The following is a 27,684-nucleotide window of genomic DNA, read 5'->3' on the forward strand; positions in this document are numbered from 1 at the left end:
GTTCGAGCCCTGCATCTGTTGTCAGCGCAGAGCCCACTTTGGATCCTCTGTCCCCTCTCTCTGCCCCTCCCCTGCTCACGGGCATGTGCTTGCTGTCACTCTCTCAAAAATAAAAAAATAAAAAAATAAAAAAATAATAAGGATGGTTTCCTTCCAAACTGGCCTCTTGATTTCCCCAACACATTCACCCCATTATAAGTAAAACAGCTCTTGTGTTCTGTGTGGCCCTTCCAGCTACCACGGTCTCTGACCCATAAGAGCCAAACTCTCCAGGGTCCCACCAGCATCCCACTGCATGTCTGCTCCTCACTCACAGCTGCCTGAAGTCTGCCCCACGAGGATCTGTTCTCCCTGCCTCACTCCCACCTTCTGGTCCCAAATCCCCTGACACCCTCCGTCTTGCCAGGCTGCCCTGCAGCACGTGGCAGGTGGACTGCTTCCCCTTCTGGAATGTCCTCCGCCTCCAGGGATGCCGGCTTCTCCTGTTGCTCCCTGCTTTTCTGCTCACACTTGTCTCCCTCCTGCAAGGGCTCCTCCCTTCCTCTCCTGTCCTGTAAATGTTGGGGTTCTGGAGGCTCTGTGCACGTCCTCCCCCTGCCTCCTCCTCCTCCTCCAGCTCTCCCAAGGGAGCCTCATGTGCTCCCAGAACACCCTGATGGCTCAGGTCTGAATCTCCTCCTTGTGTCTCTTTTCTGAGCTTTACACCCAGAGACCCAGTTGCCTCTGGGCATTGCAGCTTCCTACGTGTCCCACAGGCACCTCAAAATCATCTTGTCTAAAAGATTGATTCTTCACCTCTTCCTCCTCCAACCTTCTTGACAATTCACTCCTGCTCAGCTAATGCCCGCCATCCATCCAAGTATGAAGCTGGGTGTCACTTGGAAACCCCCTCTTCCCTCCTACCTGCCACCCCCAGCAGTCACCTTGTTCCTGTGCTTTTTTCAAGCCCACTTGTTCTCCTCTAGGGCCATTCCCCTACCTTGGTCCAGACCCTCACCAATTACTATGCAAACTAAGGCAGCCCTGCCCCATTCTACCCTTACTGCCCATTCTTCCCACTGCAGCCAAAGAGAGTCTTCCAGAATATGTATCTGATAGGGTCTCAGTCCTGTTTAAGATTCAATGAGGCTCCTGTTGCCCTCAGGATGAAGCCCTAGCCCCTCAGCAAGGCTCATAGTCCAGCTCTGTCCTCATCCCACTTCTCACCCTGGCTTCTGCCGCGCTTACCCAACGTGCCATGCCTTTCCCTGGTCTCACTGAACTTTTGTTCCAGCCTTTTGCTCCTGGTGGCCTTTCTGCCCCACGTGCTCCCCGCCCTTCTTTGCTGACTCCCTCCTACCCTCCAGGATCTCCTGGCTCACTCTGATCTCCACATCCTGGTAGTGGCCAAATCCCCGATGATGGTCCCAATGATTTCTCTGTCTTGTTCCTCTCTATGCCCAGTTCTATTTTCTTGTCTGCTTTCCCCATTAGAACATGAGCTCTTTATGGACCACCGGTGTAACACTGGCACACTAAAGACATCTTACTAAGTGCTACTTGAATAAATTAATAAATTACGAAGGACATGTGCTGCGTACTACCTTTATGTTATATGCAAAAACACGTAAGATAGCTTTGGAGCATGCGTTTAATGACAGCTTTCATTAATGAAGAAGAGAAGAAGGCAGTGATTTTAGTGTTACAGGGGAATCTCAGAGCTAGCATTGAGGCTGGAAGTGCGGGCTTTGGAGCCAGGATCCCTAGGTTCAAATCCCAGCTCTGTTGCTTGCTCCTGGTATGACTTTGGGTGAGTTACTGAACTGCTCACAACTCAGTTTCCCCATCTTTGAAATGATGGTGATTCTCTTTACCTCAAGGATTGTTGGGAGGGTTAAATGATGCTTGGAAACCTGTCAAAGGGAGGTATTGTCATTCCCATTTTACAGATGAGGAAGCTGAGACTCAGAGAAGCGATGTCCCTTCCCCAAGGTCATACAGCTGGTAAGGAACAGCGCTCAGTTTGAACCCAGTCCATCTCTACAGGTGCCAGGGGCTGGAGAAGCAGAGGCGCCAAGCTCTGGGTAGCTATCTCCAGAAATATTCTACACGTGTGGTCTGAAAAAGATACCTCGTGAAGGACCTGCTCCCATGCCTGGCTTATAGTAGGTGTTCAGAATAACTTGAGTAAATGCCTCCAAAGAGTTCTGTTTAGTCTTCAACATTTCCCGCTCCCTGGACAGTGTCAGGAGGTCTGTTCCTTGGTCCCCTTTTTTTTTGCCAGGGTGTTGGCAGCAAACTCTTCCTTATTCAGACCTTTCTCCTCTCCAGCACTTCATGGGGAGGGTCATTAAGAAAGCTTTTTCCCAGGAAGAGCTGTGCCTTCTCCAAGTCTCCGGAGTTGAGTGCCCCAGCCCCTGGGCTCTCAAAGGCTGCCCTTGTGGGTTTCAAAACAACCCACAGCCCTGCAGGCTGAGAACCTGGCCCCTGAGCCTTCTATCTTTAGAAACCCGAGGTCCATTGCTAGTTAGAGTCAGTGCTGGTAAAACCTAAAGAAAATAGTTTGAGGATGTTTTCAAATAGTGTCTGGTGAAACAAAAGAGCAATTCATCCTGCGTAGCTTTTAGTAATCTGCTTCCCATTCTGGGAATTAGATTGTTCAATTAAGCGAGAGGGCGCCGAAGCAGGCTGCATGACTCAAAAGTTTGCGGCATCCAAAATGTGGAAGAGAGGGGACCTGAGCCAGCTCCCTCCTGGCTGCTCTGCCCCCTCTGCTGTCCCTCTGTCCCCATGCCGTTTCCAGTTTTCAAGTCCCAGTTCAGAAAACAACTACATCAACAAGAAGGCATATGTGTATGTGCACCCCTGCTAGCTGGGGACCTCATGTAAGTGCTTCTTTAATGAAAAATTCACAGCCTGGAGTGGAATGGGAAAAGCACACCATCTGCACTGGCCTACTTTCTCTCCTGAGCGGGCTTATTTCTTCTTGAATGAGAAGGAATGCCCACCTCATGGGCATTCAGGATGCTGTCGGGGGCAGTTTGTAAGGTGGTAGATATATGTAGGCTACGAGACTCTTAATCGAGAAACAAGGTCCTTGATGAACACTCTGAGGTTCCCTGCAGAATTTTGAGAGTGAGTGGGTGCATCACAGTATTTTGGGGGAGGAGAAAGTCCAGTCCTTCAGGAGCTTCTCAAAGGATATCAGACCCCATCTCTAGGTCCTCTTCAAAAATACTATTCAGGTGGGGTTTGTAGGTTATTCCTTCATTGTCAGGAAACTCTACTTCTGTGGTGCTGAGGCCTTCCCATGCATAAGCAATCCTTGGACGGGTGCACCAAAATGCAGCTTCGGGGGAGTCGTTCGGCAAAGATCTGGACTCAGTAGGTCTGGGACGAGATGCAGGAATTTTTTTTATTTTTAGCAAGCACTCCACAAGGACCGTGCTCTGAGGCCCACTATTCTGTTATGATAATAGATACTCTTGAAGGTTTCATTTAATGGCCTGTAGTTTTTAACGGAATTAAAGCCAGAGACTACTAAGCATAAGAAACAAAATTTAAAAAAAATTGCTGTTACAATGATGTGGCTATCTCCTTCCTTAAAAACTTGGACTTTTTTTTTTTTTGGTCTAACTTATACTTGTAGAGGGCAAAAGCCAAACATGCTTTTGTTTTAATTCACAGTTTTAATATAGTGCCTGGTCCATAGTAGGTGCTCAGTAAATGTGTATTTAAGTGGATGTTCGCACTTCTAGCGATAGGTCTGAAAGCTGGTTTCCTTTCAAATAAACCCACACAGCCCAATTTTGTTTGGGGGCCTGCCTGATTTCTCCAGCAGGGGTTGGGGCTGGAGGGAGCCTGTAGACCAGTGCTAATTGGTGTCATTGAGTAATTAATGCAGAATCAGGCCCTGAGCAGATTCCCAGGGAGACAGACACTGAGGGAGGCTTTCATGCTTGGTGGGATGGGAGCTGCTTGCTCAAAGGATGTTCCCAGAGCGCTGAGACGACTGGCGTGGTCCGACGGGGGTGGTTTGGCAGCCAGAATGGGGTTCGTGGAGCGAGTTTAGAGGGGGTTTGTGTTAGTGCCATGGTTCTGCACAATATGGAGCGTGGCGAGTTTGACTTTAAAGAAACACAAACCCCAGGCGTAGGCTCTGGGAGCCAGGCCTGTGTCAACCCTGAAGGATTGATGGGTTCTGAAGGAAGACTGTAGCTCGAGGCATTGACTCAGTGTAGCCCGGGGTCCTCCCCCTCCTGTGGCCTGGGCCTTCTGGGACATCCCTACTCTTGGCCTGCTATTCAAGGCTCCCAGGGATGCATCTCTGTTTACCTTTTCTGCGATTCCCTTATGACCCCTATGTTCCAGCATTCCCCAAGTATCCCATACTCTGTTTTCTGGCTTTTGCTTGTGCTATTCCCTCCATCTAAAACAATTTTAAGTCCCTTTCTCTCCTGGCTGAATCCCATCATCCTTCATGGTTTAGCTCAAATATCACTTCTTCCAGACTGCTTTCCCTAACCCCATGTATCAGTCAGGATTGGCTGGGTTTTGCTGCAATAACAAACATCTCCAAAGATCTCAGTTTAAGGCTGCAAAGTTGCTTTCTTGCTCACACAACATCTTTGACAGAGGGTAGCAGGAGGGCTCATGTGTAGTCACTCAGGAAGTCAGGCTCCTAGGGGCTCCATCTTGACACATACTCTGTCATCACAGCAATAGTAGGAGAAGGCAACATGGTGAATCACCTCACCTGGCTCTGCAAGTGACACGGGTGCTATTGGCCAAAGCAAGTTCATTGGCTGCTGTTTAGTTCAGCAAGCCAGGGTTGTATAATTGCTCCCACTGAAATTCCCCACCTGGAATGTGTATGGATAGTCCTTCAGTCTCCTGGCAGTCGTCAGGTGGGCTAGATGCTTCTCAGCCTTTCCAGAACCCCTCTACTTCTTCCGTTTTAGCCCTTGCCTCACTTACTGTAAACCATTCCTAACTGGCCTGTCTTTCCCCAATGAGTGAATCCACGAAGACAGAGGGCTGGGTCTTGTTCCTCGCTGGGGTCCCAGCCCTGGGTTTGGCTCGGAGGAGATGCTTGGCAAATGGTGGTAGGGGAGGCAGGTGAATGATTGGGTGGCCCATTCTTGCTTCCCTATAGCACTAGCTTTGCCCCGGGTGGGGTCAGGGTGGGTCTCCAGCCCCTGTGACTCTCCCCTCTCCCCTCCACAGGCGCCGGGTCCTGGCCATCTCAGGTGGGATCGAGCACATTGGGAACCTCCGTTGGGAGCTGGCCTTGTGTCTCCTGGCAGCCTGGACCATCTGCTACTTCTGCATCTGGAAGGGGACCAAGTCCACAGGAAAGGTAAGAGGTGCATCTTCAAGCAACTAGCCACCAGCAGGGGAGGACATGAGCTGTCCTTGTATAAGATCACAGGTGACCCGGAGAGTGCCCCGAGTTTGAATTATAAAAGTTAGCTCTTATGCTGGAAGGTAGGAGGAGCACTAGACTAGGAGTCCACTCAGGAGCTCAGAGCTAGAACCCAGTGCACCACTCACGTGCCACACACCTCAGGGCTGGTCAGTTCTGCCTTTTGAGCCTCAGTTTGCTTGTCTGTGAAATAGCAAAGCCTGTCCTGTCTTACTGAGAGCTCTGCAAGGAAAGGGGAGGTAAAATGCTTTGAAAACTGGAAGTGCTGAAGTACAACCATATAGTTTTTGTAATGAAGATATGGGCTTCAGGCATGTGCCAGGGCAGGAAATGCTGGCTGCCTGCACTGATAGGCCCCAGGACCTCACCCACTAAGAGTCTGTGGATGGAGGGCAGCTGTGTCCATCTCGTTGCCTTGCCGTGCCATCCGTACTGTGTGGCCTCCGGGACCTGCATCTCCTCTTGGGGGGGGGGGGGGTCGGAGAAGTGGGAGGAAGCAGCCAGGTCTCAACAGCCCTGGCCAGGAAGTTAGCTCCCACTCACAGGCACCTGGCTGGAGCCTGAAGCATGGCCTCAGCTGCCTGCCAGGGAGGCTCAAGATGTAGGGGAACATGGGGGGAAGTGTAGTGAGCACAGCCATCTGTGCCATAAGAATCAATGCACATGTTGTACATGTAGCTCATGGACAAGTCCCGCCCACTCATGTGCTTTGAGGAAAAAAAAAAAAGTAGAGATGCCTGGGTGGCTCAGCTGGTTGGGCGGCCTACTCTGATTTCAGCTCAGGTCATGATCCCGGGGTTGTGGGATCTAGCCCCGTGTTGGGCGCCATGCTGTCAGTGGAGCCTGCTTGGGATTCTCTCTCTCCCCCCCCCCCCCCGCCGCCGCCCCTCTGCCTCTCCCTGCTGGTGTGTGCACAGGCGCACATGTGTGTGTGCTGTCTCTCAAATACATTAAAATAAAAGCATAGTTGCCAACACTTAAAAATCAGGAGATTTCATGTTGGAAAAGGAAGTATGATTCTGGTATCCTTTGGCAAGTTGAAAGGTTTGGCAGCACTGGGCCTGCATGCCTACACAGCAGTTGGGTTGGTGGAGCTGAGCAGTAGCCACCGCCTTCTAGGGATACTCTGGTTGGCGACAGTCCTCACCATTCCCTATTGCCCTGACGCTCTAGCTGAATGTCAGTGCCAGTAGTTTGCTCATTTGTGCTATTCCATTTTTTCTTGTGGAAAAGAGGACGTGCAGCTTTTCTTATTCCAGTCACCCTGACCATCTCACTCCTTGCCTGCCTGTTTCCGGTAGGCATCACCTTTATTCTAAGCTGTTGGCTGGATCAGGGACTGGAGGTCAAACCTCTAAGGAGATGGGAACTTAACCACTCTGGGTCCTTTTACAAAAGGTGGTTCCCTCATTTCCCACAGTGGTAGGTATTGACTGGTGGGCAGACCTGCTGGGGGGAAATTAGGCGAGCAGAAAAGAGATATTGACAAGTTTCCATGCTGAGGGTGGTAAGGGAGCTAAGGAGGTACTAGAAAGTAATCATAAATTTGCCTGGTGCACCAGAGAAAGGAGAACAGAGACTCATGTTCTGTCGGCCGAGATGATTTTGCTAATCTTTGCTTTCTCTAGTTTGCATCATGAAAACAATAGAATTTTTCTGTTTTTCCAAATCTAAAAATCAGTGCATTATTGATGTACTTCTTTAGACTACATACACGCTGCTCCTGTCCCCTTTTTTGCTGCCTCTTCTGGCTAAAGAGGAGGAGAATGACTTGGAGGAGTGAAGAACCAGAGTTTGGAATCAGGATTCACATCTGAGGTCTGTCACTCACTAGCTGTGACCTTGGTACATCACTTAACTTTTCTGAGCCTCAGTTTCCTCTTCTGCAAAATGGGGATTGATCATTAAGTTTGTCTCATGGGGTGATTGCCAGGATGAGATGCAAGGATGCATATTTAATGCTTAGCGGAGTGTGTGACTAATAGTAAGTGCTAAATAATGGTGATTCTTAAAAATCTTATTAAAATGATAAAATTTACTCATATGAGAAGTTGTTTCTGGGTATCTACTCTCTGCCTAGCATTAGTCAATGGATATCTAAAGGTGAATGAAACACAGCCTCTACCCTACCCAGTTAATATATGTGAGAGTGCTTTGTGAAGTGCAAAGGGAAGGGACACTGCTTCCACCATGATTACCACTTTCTTGGGAGTCAATGCCAAGGCCAGCAGGCTTGGCTGGCTAGCAGTTGTGTGTGGTGGGGGCGAGGGCCATTGGATAAGGCATTTGTGCATGCGTGTACTTGGGTTGTCCATGTGGGCACATGTAGCCTTGAGCTCTTGGGTCCAGAACATGGGCCACAGCAAAATTTGGTTCCATTTGGCTCTTAGGAGGAAGCTGAGTCCCACTATAGGGCCACTTGCCATTGGCTAGGCTGTTGAGCCTGTGTGTTGAGAATTCTAATGCAGGGACTGGGTTTCAAGGAAGGACTAGCGGGCTGCATTCTTGGAGATTTCAAAAGAGACATATGGGGAAGCATGGGAGAGAACATTCATCCACAGCCTTCTGTTCGGTGCACACTCTGCCAGGCATTTTTCATCCACATTAGTACATGAGATCCCACAACCTGGGGAGATACTGCCTCGAGTTCATAGGTGGAGACCCAGAGGCTGAGAGATTGAGGAGCCTGGCCTGAGTTGGATGAAGACTGTGCCTCGGCACTGACCCCATGCTGCTCCCATCTTGCCTGTCCTTGGACTCAATCAAATTTTAGAAGATTGTGATATTTTGAGTGATGTTCTTTCACGCATTCTGCCTGAGCCTACTTTCTCTCATCACTAGTAGGCATGGTAATGAGGGCAGTAGTACTTGGTGATAGTAACGGGTGATGGTCATTGAGCGCCTCACATGCCCACTCCGTTTAGAACTTGAAACAAGCCCAGGAGACAGGGGCAGTCATTATCTCTGTTTCAGACGAGGAAACTGAGGCCTGGACGGAGTAAGTAACTTGCTTAAGGACCCTCAGGTAGGAAGCAGACCCCAAGCCTTGGTGGCTGCATAGCCTGGGCTTTGGATGAGAGTACTATCCTGCCTGCCCTTTGTGGTGTAGCGATAATGAGTTTTCTTATGGGCTGATTATAAAGAGGCAGTTGATGAGATAACATAGCACACAGTGGGGGCTCAGTGGTTGTTGGTTGCAGCTGTAATAAGATGGTGGTTTTAAGGGAAATGCTGAAATCCGATGAGCCAATTAAGCATTTTCCTGAAGGCTGGGTTTCAGGGGCTCTTCCCCTGTTCCATGCTCAAGACCAGGATTAGCATCAGGATGGAATGTGGTTTTCCAGAGCTGTTGTGATTTCTCAGAAACCATGTGCTTTACCCCCACCCCTGACATTTTATTAGTGAAGAAATTTAGGCTCAAAGAGCAGAAGGGACTTGTCCAAGGCCACACAGGGAGTAAGTGACAAGTGTCAGGTTAGGAACTAGAGCCTGGTGGCCCAGCTCCTCAGCTCTTTATATATGATGAGGTTCTGACAGTTTAAGGAGACCAGGGGTCCCCCATCAGCACATGGTGTCTTCTCAGGAGAGGGTCTGTTGCTTTTCTTACTGTTTATTGTTCGCCTCACCTTGGACATAAGCCCAGGGTCCAAAGGTTTTTCAGGTTCTGTACAAAAACAGCTAAAAATAAACACAGGTCATATGAGTCTTCCTGAGTGGGGAGCCACCGCTCCTGTCTCTTGCCTATGACCAGAGCCACTTTCATGAGGCTGTCCAAGGAAGGAGAACCCTGTCTTTCTGATCTTGTCCAGGCCATGACTGAGTTCCAGCCCACTTCCCAAACTCAGATTTCAGCAGAAAATTCTGAAATTTCATTAGCTTGAGAAAAGTTTCCTGGCCCAGGTTTAACTTAATTCATTGAACGTGTCTCTTGCTGCTGGAGGCATGCATTACAGACTCACCTGTTAGCAGATGACTGTCTAAATGGAGGTTTGGGATCAGGCCACAAATGAGTAGATCACAGATGAGTCTGTGACAGGGCCATAGAGGAAGGCCCAGCCACCCTCTCCAGTGGCTCAACAGGCAGTGTGTGGGCTCCTGATCTGTGTTGATATTAGCATACCCCCCACAGATGGTCTCCGCAAATGTCCTTCAGTGCCCTCCCCTCCTGCTCCCTGTTTGAGTGCTTTACGGTCTTCTGACATCACAGAGGCCAGCATTCAGGATGTCCCCAGGGTCAGAGTGAGCAGCATCTCCTGTCAGAAGAAGCTGCTGTGGGTTGGAGAGACACAAACTAGATTCAAACTTCAGTACGTAGCAAGGTGCCACCTAACTGTTCTTAATAAACATTTGTGGAATGGATGAATTTCACCTGTGCCTGGGGCTCCCTGCAAGGTGCTGGGATCCAATAGAGAGGGTGGTGGGCCATCTTGTCCCCATAGAGTGTGCCTAGCAGGGCAGGCACAGACAGATAAGCCATTGCAATTTAGTGTGTTAGTGCTAGCATTCACAATAGAACAGCTAGAGAATCAGATGCTGTGAATGTGGGGATTCTAATGGCTGCATACTGGCTCTGGAATATTGGAACATAGCATGTCAGAGCTGGGAGGCATCTTGGCTTTTAAGGTCAAACCCTATTGTACAAATAAGAGAGTAGAGGCCCAGAGAGGTTGCAAGGTTTGCTCAAGGCCACCCTGTTTGGAAGGAGCAGAGCCGGGATTCAAGCCTGGGTCTGTCTGCCTTCCCTAAGCCTGATCCTCCTCTGCTCTCATGCCCTCAGCTGGGAGTTCATGTGCAAGTTCAGCGTGAGCACGTTGATCATAGTTCTAAGCACACAGTAGGTGTTTATTTCCCTACCCCAGGGCAACAGCTATGGTTTATTTCTGCATAGCTTTTTTTTTTCTCTCTTTAGGCACAATTCAAAATTCTAGAAGTCTGAATTAGAAAAATAAATAAAAACCTTTCTCAATTGTTAATTAAATTCTGCCAAGATGTAGGATTCTAAGATACTTGATTTCTTCATGAGGAAACTTCCAGGCTGTTTGTAACTTGTCTTCTGCATGATAAACAGTTTTACTCCAGATAATTGAAATCAAGTGTTCACAACATGGAGACATCTTTGTGATTTTCCTGTGTCCTTGGTTTTTGTAGTTTGTTTTTAAAGACTTTATTTTTAAGAGCAGTTTTAGGTTCATAGCAAAATTGAGCAGAAAGTACAGAGATTTCCCATGTATCCTCCTGCCCCCACACACGTGTCACCTCCCCCTTTATCGACACCGACCACTGGAGTTGGGCATTTGTTACAGTTGATGAACCTACCTCATCATCACCCAAAGGCCCTAGTTTACACAAGGTTTCAGTCTTGTTGTACATTCTGTGCATTTGGATAAGTGTATAATGACACGTACCCGCCATTATAGTATCCTACAGAATAGTTTCACCACCCTAAAAATCTTCTGTGCCCCACCTTTTCCTCTCTCCTATCCCTAACCCCTGACAACCATTCATCCTTTTTTTTTTTTTTTTTTTTTTTTTACTGTCTCCATAGTTTCAACGTTTCCGGAATGTCATTATCATTGTAATCATACAGTATGTGGCCTTTTCAGATTGGTTTCCTTCACTTAGTAATATGCATTTAAGGTTCCTCCATGTCTTTTGATGGCTTACAAGTTCATTTCTTTTTTTTTTATGCTTTTTTTATTTTGAGGGGCAAGGAGGGACAGAGAGAGAACCCCAAGGAGGCCTCCAGGCTCAGCAGGAAGCTTGACATGGGGCTGGATCTCATGAACCATGAAATCATGATCTGAGGTGAAATCAAGAGTCGGACGCTTAACTAAGGCCCAAGTGCCCCCCAAAGTTAATTTCTTTTTAGCACTGAATAATAGTCCATTGTCTGGATGTATCATGGTTTATCCATTCACCTTAATTTTTTTTCTTTGATAGTTGACACACAATGTTACATTCGTTTCAGGTGTCCAACATAGTGATTGGATATCTCTATATGTTATGCTATGCACACCACATGTGGATTTACCATCTGTCACCATACAACACTATTATGATACCACTCATATGCTCCCTATGTCTTACCTTTCATTCCTGTGACTTACTCATTCCGGCCTGTGCCTCCCACTCCTCTTCACCCATTTTCCCTGTCCTCCCACCCCCTCCCCTCTGGAAATCATCACTTTGTTCTCTGTATTTATAGGTCTGATTCTGCTTTTTGTTAGTTTATTCATTCGTTTTGTTTTTTAGATTCCATGTATGAGTGAAGTCAAATGGTATTTGTCTTTCTCTGTCAGGCTTCTTTCATGTAGCATTATACCGTCTAGATCCATCCATGTTGCTGCAAATGGCAAGATTTCATTCTTTTCATAGCTGAGTAATATTCCATTGTGTATACATACCACAACTTTATCCATTCATCTGCTGATGGATACTTAGGGTGTGTCCATATCTTATCTATTATAAATAATACTGCAATTAACGTAGGGTGCGTATCTATTCACCTACTGATAGACATTTTGGGTACTTCCAAGTTTGGCGATTATGAATGAAGCTGTTATAAACATTTGTGTTCAGATTTTTGTGTGGACATCAGTTTTCAACTCTGGATAAATACCAAGGAGCGTGATTGCTGGATTGTATGGTGAACGTTTTGTTTTATGAGAAGCTGCCACTCTGTCTTCCGTTTCACATTCCCACCGGCAGTGAATTACAGTTAGTATTGCCCCATATCCTCGCTAACATCCAAGTGTTTTGGATTTTTGCCATTGTCTCATTATTTTAATTTTCATTTCTCTGATGACACATAATACAGAGCATTTTTCATATGCCTACTTGCCATCTGAGTATCTTCTTTCGTGAGGTGTTTGTTAAGGTCTTGGGCCCATTTTTTTTTTTCCTTAATGTTTATTTTTATTTTTGAGTGAGAGAGGCAGAGCATGAATGGGGGAGGGGCAGAGAGAGAGGGAGACACAGAATCTGAAGCAGGCTCCAGACCCTGAGCTATCAGCACAGAGCCTGACACGGGGCTTGAACCCATGAGCTATGAGATGATCTAAGCCCAAGTCAGATGCTGAACCGACTGAGCCACCCAGGTGCCCAGAGCCCATTTTATAATCAGGTTGCTTTCTTATTGTTGAGTTTTAAGTGTTTTTGTGTGTGTGTGTGTGTGTGTGTGTGTGTGTGTGTGTGTGTGTGTGTATTTTGGATAACAATCCTCTATTAGATGTGTCTCTTGCAACTATTTAAAAAAATGTTTTTTAGGGGCGCCTGGGTGGCGCAGTCGGTTAAGCGTCCGACTTCAGCCAGGTCACGATCTCGCAGTCCGTGAGTTCGAGCCCCGCGTCAGGCTCTGGGCTGATGGCTCAGAGCCTGGAGCCTGTTTCCGATTCTGTGTCTCCCTCTCTCTCTGCCCCTCCCCCGTTCATGCTCTGTCTCTCTCTGTCCCCAAAATAAATAAACGTTGGAAAAAAATTTTTTTAAAAAAATGTTTTTTAAATGTTTATTTATTTTGAGAATGAGAGACACAGCACAAGCAAGGGAAGGGCAGAGAGGAAGACACAGAATCCGAAGCAGGCTCCAGGCTCTGAGCTGTCCTCACAGAGCCCAACATAGGTCTTAACCCCATGAGCTGTGAGATCATGACCTGAGCCAAAGTAGGACAGATGCTCAACTGACTGAACCACCCAGGTGCCCCTCTTGCAACTATTTTTTGAGCTTATTGTTCTTTAAATCTTTTTTAATGTTTATTTTTGAGAGAGAGAGAGACTGAGACAGAGAGACAAAGTATAAGTGGGGAAGGGGCAGAAAGAAAGTGAAACACAGATTCTGAAGCAGGCTCCAGACTCTGAGCTGTCAGCGCAGAGTCCATTCCATGGCTTGAACTCACAAACTGTGAGATCATGACCTGAGCCGAAGTCAGATGCTTAAGTGACTGAGTCACCCAGGTGCCCCTAAGCTTATTTTTTTTTTAATCTTTCAACATTTATTTGCCCATGAGAGGCAGACAGAGTGAGAGGGGGGAGGCAGAGAAAGGGAGACACAGAATCTGAAGCAGCCTCCAGGCTGTCAGCATAGAGCCTGACATGGGGCTCGAATCCACAAACTGTGAGATCATGACCTGAGCTGAAGCCAGACACTTAACCGACTGAGCCACCCAGGTGCCCCCCTAAGCTTATTTTTTAAAATAATCTCTGCAGCCAACATGGCGCTCCAACTCACAACCCTGAGATTAAGAGTCATAGTCTCTACCTACTGAGCCAGCCAGGCACCCCTCTTGCAACTATTTTCTCCTAGTCTTTGGTTTCTCTTCTTACTCTCTTGACATTATCTTTGGCAGAACAGAAGTTTTCATTTTAATGAAGTGTATCTGATCACCTGCTTCATGGATCCTGCCTTTGGTGTTGTGTCTAAAAAGTCATTGCCGTACCCAAAGCCACTTAGGCTTTCTCCAATTATCTTCTAGGAGCTTTATAGTTTTATGTTTTATATTTAGGTCTATGATCATTTCAATTTAATTTTTGTGAAGGATGTAAGGTCTGTGTCTAGATTTATTTATTTTTTGCATGTGGATGTTCATCTGTTGAAAAGACTGTCTTTGCTCTGTCCTTATTTTTTTGTTTTTATTCATCAACCAAATTCATCTTGACCATCCCTGCCACCCACTCCTCCCCTGGTCTCATAAGCCTGAAACCACCAAGGCATTTTTGACAACTTCTCCCTTTATGTCTCATGCAGTTATTGACCAGCTTGCTTTTTGTAATTACCCTGGCAAACATCCTGTCCTCTCCATTTATTGTCCATCCATCTACTCACCCACACATGCAACAAATATTGAGCCCTCAGTAGCTCTTCAGTACCTCCAGAGTGACAATTGCTCTTAGAATTTCCCATTTGTACAAACATATTGCTGACACGCAGAATAATACAAATGAAATGCTGTATATTCTATGAAACAGCAATTTCAAATAACTTCTGTATGCTCCTGTCTTCATTCTATTTTATCAAATGACAGCATGTGAAGCAATGTTGTGGTTTTGCAATATTTTCCTGGTACCTCTATGCATATTTGTTGAAGATGGAAAAAACTGGTGATTACTGGTTGTCCTTCCTTTGTAGCTTTGCTAAACCTTAGTCTAACTCAGGGAGTAGCCAGATCTGGCCAAAGGCCTGTTTTTGTACATAAAGTTTTATTGGAACATAGCCACATCCCTTCCTGTAGGCATTGTAGGTGGCTGCTTTTGTGCTACTGTATAGCAGCAGACTTGAATGGTTGTGACAGAGACGATGTGACCCACAAAGCCTAAAATATTCACTCTCTGCTCCTTCACAGAAAAAGTTTGTGGATCTGTAATTTTTTTAAGTTTATTTATTTAAGTTGAGAGAAGGGGGGGAGGGGAGGAGTGCAGAGGGAGAGAGAGAGAATCCCAAGCAGGCTCTGCACTGTCAGCACAGAGCCTGATGTGGAGCTCGAACTCACAAACTGTGAGATCATGACCTGAGTTGACATCAAGAGTCAGCCACTTCACTGACTGAGCCACCCAGGCGCCCCAAATAGGTCTATAATCTGTGAAACTAATTCACGCAGACTCTCTGGCATCTAACAAGAAACTACTATAAACTGCTGTCACCCAAAACATGGATGGTTTCAAACACTGCAAAGCGTTAGTGATAGCTGCAGTGCAGAGGTTTTCTGAAAGGTCCTTAAAAATCTCACCCCAGCCTTTGTAGCCCGCAGATGTGCTATTTCTTGTGTCCAAATGCTCACTTACTATGGATGTTACTCATTCACTCATTAATTCATCCAGTAAGTGTTGCATACTTACTGTGTGCCAGGTACCAGGCTGGGGGTTCTTCTCAGCGGTGGGTAATCCAGACCGTGGAGTTACGGCCTGCTGGGGGAGATGCAGAATGAATACGTAACAGAAATGCTATGGATGGAAGACAAGTGGGGCTGGGAGAGAAAAGAACAAGGGCGGGGGAACGCTTCACAGGGGTCAGAGAAGCATTCCTTCAAGAGAGGTGTCCATCTGCAATGGGAAGGACGAGCAGGGCTTGGCCAGGTGAGCAGCACATGTGAAGTTTTCAAATGGGAAGCATCTGGTGAATGTGCAGCGAAGCAACTGGGAGTCCAGATAGAATCGGTGATGGCATGAGATGGGGCAGGGGAAGTCGGCAGGGGTCAGACCTTGCAGGTCATGGGGAAAGGGCAGGATTTTATTCTAAGTGTGATGGAGAGCCCCTGAACGTTTTTAAGCAGCATGATATAATGTTCATCCTTAAAAGCTGGTTCTGGCTGCTTGTTGCAAGTGGATGGGTGAGAGACAGGCTGTGGGAGCCCTGTTAGCAGGTGACCAAGGCAGAGGTAGCAGCGGAATGGAGAGAAGTGGTCGCATCAGTCGACTTTTGGCGTGGCATCCTTGTTCTGTGGGGCCAGAAGGTGCACAGGGGTTCGAGACCTTAAAATCCTTTGACTGTGGAATGGGGGTGGCTGGCCCAGCCTCGGTCCCGGACACTCTGCCCTCTGCAGGCAGCCGTCCTGCCCACCAGATAGTCAGGGTGTCCCCTCATGCTGCCCCCACTCCCTCCCCTTCTGGCTCCTGGTTTTTGCTCTCTCCTCTGCCCAATTTCTTCCTCTGTCCTCCTCTTGGTGGATGATTTATGGATTTTTCCCCCTCATTTCCTGGTCTCCAGGAGCAGAGGTTGGGAGGGGAGGGCACTGCAAAAACAATTCTGGTCCCTTCCCCGCCTCCTACTAGTGCCACTTTAAAGGAAGCTGCAGGATTAGCTGGGATTTTAAGAAGAATCCTGCCTTTTCACTGCTTTGGGGCTCTGTTTTTATTCTTTTCAGAGCTCTAGGACACCAAGGCAGGAGAAAAGAAAACACACGCGCGCGCGCGCGCGCGTGCACACACACACACACACACACACACACACACACAGAAACAGCTGCAAATAGCCTTGAATTGATTTTTTTTTCTTCCCCTTCCTTCATTTACCAACAAGTAGAAGAATTGGAGGTGGCACAGGACTCTTAAACAGCCCGTGTCGTCTGCATGATGTTAATAGTAAAGCAAATGGTTAAGTGGCACTTTGTTGCAGGCCCTGTTCTAAGGCTCTAATTACATTAACCTACTGAGTCCTCACAACAACCCTGTGAGAAAGGCGTGACAATTACCCCATTTTGCAGATGAGAAGACCAAAGTTCGTAGGGCTTAAGTTGTGTGCCCTAAGATCCTGGGGGGACCAGAGCCTGTTGGGATGGAGGAGGAACAAGGTGGGGCCCCTGGGCAGGTGAGGGCACCCACTCCAGGCAGTCTGCCCTAGAGCTGCCTCATGGATGCACAGCCCAGAGGGGCCCTGGGAGGCTCCTCCCCAGAGTGTGTGCCTTTTTTTCCCCCCGCCCCCCCCACCACTAAGGCGGGTTAGAGCCGCCAGCGGGGAAACCACCAGGAGCCCCACACAGAAAATTTATTCTTCAGGAGCACCCTCTAAAGTGGCTAATGGATTCAATGAGGCATAAAGCAGGAGTAAAGGGGGCAGGGGAAATAAAAGGGAAAGATGTGTGAAAGGGAAGAGAACAGGCCCAGGGAAGGAACTGGGCAGCGCTGTCTCTAGGCCCTCAAGTGGCCTTTGTTGTAGCCTGAAGCAAGTGGGGACGGCCTTGGTGGCAGGGCTCTCCCAGTGGCCTGGCTGATGTCTGCATTCAGAGAAGAAACTAGAGCGCTCATGAGCTGCATGCAGAGAGCCCAGGCGGCCGGCGCAGGGAGGTCCCTGCCCTCGGGCCCCCAGAGCCCGAGGACACCCGGAGCCTGAGCCACTGCGAGGGGGCTTTTGTGCCCAGTTGGGAGTGCTTCTCCCACAACTGTGGTTTGGGGAGAGCTGTAGATTGTCACATTAAGTCAAAGGAGTTTAGCATCTTGATTCAACCCTTTCTTTGGCCTTGAATGACAGCGCGTCACCTTTAGCGGGAACCCTGGCAGCGAGGAAGGTTGGAAAGGAGGGAAGCTTTGTGACTCAGTAATACTGTCTTTATTAAAGCACAAAGGCCCCCCAAAGTCCCAGTGGTTGCTGGATGGGAGGGGCTCTGCAGGGCTGGCCGCCTCCTGAGAAGGCCCGTTGGAGCACTGCACGGGGGACCTGGCTGGGGGCAGCGGGCGCTGTTAACCCTCATGGAGCGGAGCACCTCTGGGGACCTGGCACGCTTGGAGCCCACCCGCATGCGTGGCCTCCCTGGGAATCAGGAGCCCACCCTTCCCTATGGCAGGCATGGAAGAGTCAAAGTGGCTTTGCTGTCAATGTGAGGCCAAGAGCAGTGCTTTTGGAAAACTAAACCAGAAGCAAGTGGGTACTTATTTTGTGCCTACTGAATGTCAGCACCGTACTAGGCATTCACAAAAGAATTGTGAGCTATGTATCCTGCCCACAAGAATCTGGCAAAGGAGATGAAGAGAGATAGCAATTAAGAGGAACAGAATAAGCCAGTGTTTGGGGTCCAGAGTCCCACCCCACTACTCACCAATTGTGTGATTCAGTGCGTGCCACCATGACCTTGTATGGCTGTTCATATCACTTCATCTCTCAGGGCCTCAGTTTCCTCTTCTGTCAAGATTAGCATGACAAGTGCAGTGACAAGTTGGTAGCTGTGCTGATGTCACTAATGACAGAACAGATGAGGCAGGGGGTCCTGGCAGCCAGAGCATGCTGGAGGGGGAGGAAGACAGGGAAGGGGTCAGCGTGTCTAGGAGGTTCTGGGTAGGGGTGAACGGGAAGGGTGATGAGCATAGACCCAAAGGGGACTTCGGGGGAGCATTGAGAGGTCATGTGAGCCTGAGCAGACTGTGGAGTGGATGGCGAAGCAGGGGGCTGGCAAGTTACAGTGCACCTGCTTGCTCTTGGCTGGCAGCAGTTGGCTAGCTCAGTGTAGTGTAGCTGGAATTGACAGGGAGCCACTGTCTTCCTCCAGAGCCCCTGCTAGATCCCTCCTTCCTCCCTATCCCTGTGTCAGTCAGGGATATTGCCACTGTGTCAGTCAGCATTCAGCCAGAGCAGCAGAACCAGTAGGTGAGGTAGAGATTTTGTTCGAGGCACTGCTGATTGTGGGTGCTTGCCGGACAAGTGTAAGGTCCGTAGGGGAGGCTGCAACTCTTGAGCAAGAGCTAATACCGCTGCCCACAGGCACCACTTCTTCCTGAGGGAAACCTTGCTTCTGTTCCTGAGGCCTTGTAGCTGATGGAATCAGACCCACCCAGATCATTTGGGATAATCTCCCTTATCATCAGTCAGCTGCTGGTGGACCTTAATCACATCTACAAAACACCTTCACAGCAACACCTACATTGGTGACTGTAGCCTAGCTACCTTGCACACTAGAGTCCTTCTCGTGCCATCATCCAGAGGTGTCCTACCCACCTGGCTGATAGCACAGGGGCTACCTTCTGTGCCCCCTGCCCAGGCCCATTGTCCACCACTGCCAGGCTCAGCTTCCTTCACCATGGCTTTCATTGCATCACTTCTCTGAGAACTCTGGAGCAGCCCCCATTACCTGTAGCACCCACTCGGGTCTCTCAAAATCAGCCAACCAATATCATAGCACTGAGTATTTTTGGGTTTTGTACAGTTCCTTTTCCCTGCAATCTCCTTTCTCCTCTGTCGTGGGGTAAATTAATAACCATGCAGCTTGGATGTCACTGCTTCCCTGGGATCATTCCTAGCACAGGGATGTTTCGTAACTGCCTGTTTACTTGCCTGCTTACACTCCAGCCTCTAAACTTGTTTGGAGTTGCTATCTGCAGTCCCAGGCACAGGGCATGCTTAATAAATATTTGCCTCTCCGAGTAAGAAGTCTCCCTGAGCTCACAAGCCTGGCAGTCATGAGACAATGACAGGCAAACTTGGGCCGGCTGCATGCTGCTGGCAGGTGGCTGCCATCAAGGGCCACCAGAGGAGTTCAGAGAAGGCCCGGAAGGATGAGAGTGGAAGGGGTCTGGAAAGCTTCCTGGAGGAACAGGAGATATCAGAGTAGGGCATAAAAACAGCAAAAAGAGGAAGCAGGAGTGGGAAGAAGCCACGGTGCTGCCCGTCACCCTGCCAATGCCCGTTACTTGCCAGTGACACAGGGAGGACTGGCGGGGTGAGAGGCATAGAGGCAGGGAGGCAGGTTTGGGGGGAAAGCTAGCTTGCAGTGAGGGAGACTTAAATCTCCTCCATCCAATGCGAAAATTCCCCAAATGCCAGGGAAGGATTCAAGCTGGACCTTCAAATGTGGGCAGAATGTCAGGGCGGGAGGGAAGGCAACCAGACACGAGGGAAGAGCTGTTGGCGGGGAGTGTCTTGCTGGGGGAGGCGGGGAGTGGACCAAGGTTTTCTGGATGGATGAGGCTGGTGATTTTGGCAGAAGTTTCACACTTTTTAACCTTCCTATCAAAATCACCTCCCATGGGGATGGGAAACCATATGAATAAAGTATTTCCTTCAGCATTTTCAATGGTGTAAAGAAAAAAAGGGATCCTAAGAGCCCAACAGTCATGGAATAGCTTATTATGTCATGGGATATTTACTCAGTGGAATTTAAAAATAGCCTTTGGCAAAATGGGGAGAACATGCTTTGCGAAGGACTGTTAAATGGAAAAGGTACATTATACAATATTGAATTACATCATGTTATGATTAAACAAGGTATAAACTCTGGTTATACGTGTATAAGGATCAGAAGGCAGCACAGGAACGTTCTGGGGAAACTGGCCTTTCACTTTGAAATACTCAGTGCTGTAATATTGGTTGGCTGATTTTGAGAGACCAGAGTGGGTGCTACAGGTAATGGGGGCTGCTCCAGAGTTCTCAGAGAAGTGATGCAATGAAAGCCATGGTGAAAGAAGCTGAGCCTGGCAGTGGTGGACGATGGTCCCGGGCAGGGGGCACGGCAGGGTAGCCCCTGTGCACTCAGCCGGGCGTGGGTAGGACACCTCTGGACGAGAGTGTAGGAAAGACTCTATAACGTGCAAGGTAGCTAGGCTACAGTCACGTGATTCAAACACCTGTGTTAATGTTGCTGTGAAGGGGTTTTGTGCTTGTGATTACGGTCCACCAGCAGCTGGCTTACATCCTTCCCCCCCCCCCCCCCGCCGCCCCCCCTCTTTCCTCTCTTCTTTTTTCCTTCTCTCTTTTCCTCTTTCCCTTCCTCTTCCCTCCTCATTCAGTGAGTGAGCATCCATTGCTTATTGTCAGGGGCTCTTCTGCATTTCCTTATTTCTTGTTAGTTGATTCAATCAGCTGACAAGTATGTGTTGCCTATCATGTGTTAGGACCCATTTCATTGATTGGGGTGAAAGTTCCAAAGCAATTTCCTGACAATCACACAACCAAGCCCTCTTCCTTCCACCTCCTCCCAACACCGGTGGCTAGGAAAACAGAGGGACAACCTATCTTGGGGGAGAGGAGTGAAAAATGAGGCGGAGTCCATAGGAATTGTGTGTGATCCCAAGTGTGCAGCTGTAGGTGTGATACCCTTATCTAAGGACCAGCAGAAAATGAGGGGTGATGATAGGTCTGGGGGGGATGCAGGATGATATGGAGGGTGTCACAGAAGCTATGGAGTCAGACTGACCCAGGTTCAAAGCTCAGGTCTTTGCCCTAAGCTGAGTAAACATTTACTGAGGACTTACTGTGTGTCTGACATTGGGCTGGGCACTCTACTTTCATGATTGAACTTAACCTTCACAACAGACCGTCAGGTGAGTATTAGCAAACTCACTTTATAAATGAAGATACTGAGGCCCAGAGGTGAGTGATGTGCAGAGGGGCCACTTAGCTGTTTGAGGAGTCAGGATTTGAACCCAGGTCTGCCAAAGTGGATCTCGAAACTGGTGTTGTTCCCACCAGTGTATGCAGAGCCCTGAATACGTGTTGGCTGCCTTCCTGGCCTAGATGAATATTCACCAGCCCAAGTGCTTAATATGTGCTTGGCACCATAGGCAGGTGACCTGGAGGTAGACAGGCAGAAGAGAGCAGAGCCTGGTGGTCCTGAGTTTGAACCGAAGCTCTGCCCTTCAGGTCTGGGCATGGGCCTTTCTTTTGCCTCTGAGCTATTTCCTCAGCCTTCACTGGGGACAGTAAGAGTGCCCATGTCAGTGGTCTGAGGCACGTTAAGGTTTAAGTAGGGTGAGGCATGCAAATACTTGCCTGGTGCTTATCACACAGGACACACACAGATCACTGTTGTTTTTATTTAATTGCTTGTGTTTTTTTATAAACTCATTCTCTAACTTAAAAAGGTTCTCAGTCTAGTGGAGAAGTAAGACTGGACTCCCTTTCTTGGAGATAATTAACACTATTTTGTAGTACAGATTAGTTGTCAAATAATGGCACTGTCATGCTGGTACAGAGCTTGGATAAGGAAGCTACTGTGGCCCAGAGTAGTCTGGAAAAGCCTTCTGGAAGAGGTGGGACCTGAGCTTCACTTTGAAGGACAGCCCAGGGGCAGGGGCTGAGCTGGGCCTTCCAGAGGATCAGGGGTATGGAAAGGGGGAGTCAGTTGTGGTCATGGAGATTGGGAAGCCATAGGCAAGGCCAGATTTCAGGGGAGGGGGGCACAAGTGCCAGACTAAGGTCACATGGATGGTCGGGATCCACTGAGGGTCCTTGACCAGGGGTGTGTTTAGGGAAAGTGGAGGGGGCACAGATAGGCCTCGCACTGTGCATCGTGCCATGGCGGTAGCTATCTTCCTTCCTGTTTGACAACCCCCCATGTGTAATGAATTTGAACCCCCAGTGAGAACATTGAAGCAGAAGATAATTCACTCTGCAGAAGCCAGACATGATCTTTATCCTGAATCGCAGGTATGTTGTGTCACAGTTACGATGGACCCAGTATACTGACAATAGCAGTATCAACACCAGGAGGCAGGTGCTCACTCCATGCCAGCCCTAACTGCCCCCCCCCCCCAGTGCCGCTTAAGCCACTCACAGACCCAGCACCCCTTCTTTATGGCAAAGATTTGCAATAATGCCTTTATCGCCCTGAAATGCGATTCATAAATAATCTACCTGCACAGATAAGTTCAAGAAAATTGACATAACACCCAGCTGTCTTTTTTTTTTTTTAATTTTTTTTAAACGTTTTATTTATTTTTGAGACAGGGAGAGACAGAGCATGAACAGGGGAGGGTCAGAGAGAGGGAGACACAGAATCTGAAACAGGCTCCAGGCTCTGAGCTGTCCGCACAGAGCCCGACGCGGGGCTCGAACTCACGGACCGCGAGATCATGACCTGAGCCGAAGTCGGCCGCTTAACCGACTGAGCCACCCAGGTGCCCCATCACCCAGCTGTCTTTTAAAAGAGAAACAAAAAGGAAGCAACTTCTAATAAAATAGCATGTGTTTCAATATGTAAATGTTCCAGCATGCCACAAAGGTAATAGAGTCATCAGGTGCTGGCAGCAGCCTGGCACGAATACATCTGGATATAAGACAAGAGAGCCAAGTTTGGGGCCCTTGGGTGGCTCCGTCGGTTGAGCATCTGACTTTGGCTCAGGTCATGATCTCGCCGTTTGTGAGTTTGAGCCCCGCGTTGGGCTCTCTGCTGACAGCTCGGAGCCTGGAGCTGGAGCCTGCTTTGGATTCTGTGTCTCCCCATCTCTCAGCCCCTCCCGTGCTCATGCCCTGTCTCTCTCTGTCTCTCAATAATAAATAAATGTTAAAAAAAAATTTTTTTTAAAAAGAGAGCTAAGTTTTCACAGAATATTGTCAGTGCTTTTTCTGTGGTTTACATCTTGAAATAAGAGCTAACCACATCTGTTATGGAATCACCATGAATGCAGCAGCTACAAATGTGGGTAGACGGGTGTTTCATTGACCACTGGGCTCTATCTGTGGCGTTACCATCGGTGATAGGATTTTCTGAAATGATGAATGACATTAATGTTTGGTAAAGAACTGAATAAGAGAGTGTACAGTGTACCCTCAATTTACATGGTAATTCCATTTCTGGAAAATTCAGTTTATATTAAAATGAGGTAAAATATACTTTGAAGTTACTTGTAAAACAGATTCTAGGCTTTATAGAAACAGCTCCCCACCCCCATGAATGTCTAGTGGCACATTGGGAAAGCGTGTGAAACAGAGCAGTTTTTGTTATGTGGGGAGTGTCCCATGCGTTGCAGAATTACCAGCCCTCCTAGCCCTCGGTCGTTAAGTGCTGGGTCTCTATCTTTGTGATGACCTCAAATGGCCCGCGTGTCTCCAGGTCACCCCTTAGACAACAGTACTACTTCGTTGACAAGCACCAATGTACGTTAAGCTGTTTAGCCTTGACAACAATCCTCTGAGTAGATATTTTCATTCCCACATTATGGGTGTGCACGTCGAGGCTTGGAGAGGTGTTGTCACCTGCTCATGATCACAGAGCTGGGACTGGACCCACTTCATTCATCTGCTTCACCACAGCGTTTAATACTGCGTTAGTGTTTTATGGAAGTGTATGTTTAAAGATGAATTCAGGGGTGCCTTGGTGGCTCAGTCAGTTAAGTATCTGACTCTTGACTTTGGCTCAGGTCACGATTTCACAGTTCTTGGGGTTCAAGTCCTCTGTTGGGCTCTGCATTGACAGTGGGGAGCCTGCTTGGGATTCTCTCTCACTCTCTGCCCCTCCCCTGCTCTCTCTCTCTCTCAAATAAATAAACTTAAAGATGAATTCATCATGCATTTATTAAACACCTACTGGATTACAGGCACCGATAAGTCCTGTAGACACACAGGCAAATAACTAAGATGTGGTCCCTGTATAACACACGGGATGGTCCAGAGAGAGAGAGAGGGAGGGAACATGGCTCAGGAAAGGAAAAGAAAGAAAGGAATAGAAGGGATAGAAAGAGGGAACATGGCTCAGGAAAGGAATAGAAGGAAATCCACATTGTGGCCAATGTGCATTCCTCAAGAGGAAACGGAGAAAGGCAGGCTGGGTTGGTAGGCAGGGACCAGCTTAGGAGGGGTTTGTAGGCCAGCCTAGTAAGAAGATGAAAGGAATGGAGAGTCACTGGAAGGCTGAAAGCAGAGGGGTGACATGACCAGGGTTTCCTTATGAAAAGGCCCCTGTGACTGTGACATGGAGAGTGGGTCAACAGGAGCCAAGGCTGGGGCCCTCTTCTGCTGGTTCACCAGCACGCGGTGGCAGCTTTGCAGTGGGGACAAGAGGACAGGTTTGAGAACCAACACAGGAGTGCAAATCAGCCCCCACCCCGCCCCCCTGTGACTGAATGTAGAGGGTGAAAGGAACAGAGACGTCCGCAAGGAAACCCAGGTTCCTGGTTCAAGTGTGTGGTGCCTGGTGGCACTGCTGGCTGAGATGGGGGACCCGGCAGGAGGATGAGGCACGGCTAGAGCTGAGGGAGATCCCTGTTGCATTTGTGATGTCTGTAGCACTGTAAGTAGAGAGTGTCTGCACAGTGGTCTAAAGCCCAGGAAGGAGGGATGTCGGGGGGGGGGGCACCAGCATATATGTTAGGGGTCCACGGATGCTTAAGGGAGCCCTTAAACCTCTTGGAATTGTGTAAAACTTTTGGGACCATGTGGATAACCACATTTTTCTAGGGTGATGGTTCACAGCTGTCCTCTCATTTTCAAAGAGGCTTGTGTCCCCCAAATGGTGAGGAATTTCTGATAGTGTAATTTCATCTGATGTAAGTTACACCACTATTTTATATACCAGTACAAAATACTACCAATTGAGAAGGGTGTTTACCAGAAGCAAAAATACCTCTAATTCGTGTGCTCTGTGTTCCCTGAACTTCACCTGTGCCACATGAAATAACCAACCAAGACTCTAATGGACTCTCACTGTTTTGAAGTTTCTTTGGTGGATTCTCTTGTCTGCTGGCATATTGTTTGGATTTTAATAGCTATTGTTTGCATGTACTGCAGTAACAATGTAATACAGCTTCATGTCCTGGAAGGTATTTTCTTAGATCCATAAAGTACAGTTGATGCTTGAGCCACATGGGGGTTAGGGCTGCACAGTTGAAAATCAATATATTAAGTTTTGACTCCCCAAAGACTTAACTAATAGCCTGCCGTTGACCGATAACATAAGCAGGTGACTAACACATATTTTGTGTATGTATCATATATTGTAGTCTTACAGTCAAGTAAACTAAAGAAAATGTTATTAAGAAAATTATAAGGGGGGTGCCTCAGTGGCTCAGTCAATTGAGCATCCGACTCTTGATTTTGGCTCAGGTCATGATCCCAGGGTCATGGGATTGAGCCACCACATCGGACTCCACGCTGAGCATTGGAGCCGACTTGAGATTCTGTCTCCCTCCCTCTCTCCTTCTACCACTCACCCCACTCATGCTCTTTCTCTTCTCTATAAAATAAAATCATAAGAGAAAATACATTTACAGCACTCTACTGGATTTATAATACAGTCCTTATAAGAAGACCTGCAGAGTTCAAACCTATATTGTTCAAAGGTTAACTGTACTTGGTTGTTTCTTCATAAGAAAAGATAAAATTATGATTATTTTTCTAATGACTTATATTTGCTTTACAGTACCAATTTTCACCTCTTTTTGTGTGCCTGTCAGTGTAATCTTTTCAAAAGACCTTTTAAACACCAGAAGTTGATTGAAATTAATTTAAACTATTTTTTTCAATGTTTATTTATTATTTGAGAGAGGGAGAGAGAGAGAGAGAGCATGAGCAGAGGAGGGGCACAGAGAGACACAGAATCTGAAGCAGGTTCCAGGCTCCGAGCTGTCATCACAGAGCCCAATGTGGGGCTCGAACTCACAACCCATGAGTTCATGACCTGAGCTGAAGTCGGACACTTAACCAACTGAGCCACCCAGGGGCCCCTAAACAATTTTAACCTACAAAGCCCCTCAACTGAAGCGATGATAATAGGGACAGCTCTGACCTAGGGCCCTTATACTCAGGGAGCAGTGGCGACCCTGCAGCTGCCACCTGAGGGGGGGCATCGTGACTTCAGAGATAATAAGGTGAACAGTGTGGAAAGCATGCATCTTCGAATTGGTGGAATTGAAACTGTGGGAACAGATGGGCTACCCAGGGAGAGAATGCAAGAGAAGGGAGGAGGGGTAAATATCAGGGGTTTGGGGAGGCTGAGAGGTGGAGAAGGAACCTGAAAAGGAAGCTGAGTTCCCTGGGAAGTCGAGAAAAGCCAGAATTGAAAGGCCTGAGGAGGGAGTGAGGGAGGAGAGCCCACCACATCTGTTCACACGTGGTGAGAGCACGTCCAGCTTCAGTGCATTGAAGGGGCTCTGGGGCAGTGGAGTCCAGCTGTGCATTTCTTAATTTATTCATGAAGAGGGGGGTGAGAGACAAAGGGTGACACCATTATCCAGCAAAGGGACACACAAGGAGGAACCTGTTTGGGGGAGAAAGTCGTGGTTTCGGTTTTGAGCATGTGGAATTATAGGTCAGAAATCCGGGTGGATGTACACATAAGGAACAAAAGGAGTTGAAAATGTGGGTCTTAAATTTGAGATACGGCTGGGCTGGTGAGAGAGACTGAAGGCCATCGGCACATCGGTGATGTGCTTAACTACCGGAGTAAGTAAGGCAAGTCAGGAGAGTGGGTAGAGAGCAAATAGAGGTTGGCTGAGGCCAGATTTTGGGGGATCAGCTTTGGAATCTACAGAGAGCAAGTGTAACTGTGAAACAGAGGGCGGGGCTCGCTCCCAATCTATCTTTGTATCCTCTATGCCTCCCACGGCATCTGGCACAGGACACATGCTCATCAAAGTTGGTCAACTGGCTGATAAATTGATGGAAAGAATGAGTGAAGAAATGAGTCTGTGGAAGAGACTAAAAAAAAATCATGCAGAACGGAAACAGGAAACCAGAGGCATCATCTAATGAGGGAAAGTGAAAGCTGCAAAATTGGAGGACACGTGCTAAGAAATTACTGAGTTTGACCTAATAGGTGTGCCTGGTGTCTTCTGGGGTGGCTGCTGAGTGGAGAGGTGGCAGACAGAAGGTGGGTCTCCATCAACAGAGGCAAGTGTAGATTCTTCTTTCAAGTCATAAAGCTGTTTTGGAGGGAGCATTTTGCAGCCACAGGTGGCCTAGGTGGGATCCGTGTTGTTCAGGACTCCTAAGGCAGACCCAGGAGAACAGCAGGTGATTGGCCTGTGGGCTGATGGGAAGTGGTTTGTCTTAGAGAACAGGTGATGCAGGATCCATGCAGGATCCAGGCAGCTCTTTCTGACTGAGACACAGTCCCTGAATGTTGGCTCTCCTCTCCACACCTCCATTGCCAA

General features: G+C 48.1%; 1 protein-coding gene across 1 annotated transcript in view; it reads left to right on the forward strand.

Moving 5' to 3' along the window:
- The window catches only part of SLC6A11 (solute carrier family 6 member 11), a 134,672-nt gene that overhangs the window by 23,420 nt on the left and 83,568 nt on the right, over window positions 1–27,684 (forward strand). Inside the window, exon 5 of the mRNA XM_047850768.1 lies at window positions 5,206–5,338. Within this exon, the coding sequence (XP_047706724.1) occupies window positions 5,206–5,338 (133 nt within the window). The remainder of the gene's footprint in view (window positions 1–5,205; window positions 5,339–27,684) is intronic.

This window comes from Prionailurus viverrinus, chromosome A2 (assembly GCF_022837055.1).
Source record: "Prionailurus viverrinus isolate Anna chromosome A2, UM_Priviv_1.0, whole genome shotgun sequence".
Taxonomy (NCBI): Eukaryota; Metazoa; Chordata; class Mammalia; order Carnivora; family Felidae; genus Prionailurus; species Prionailurus viverrinus.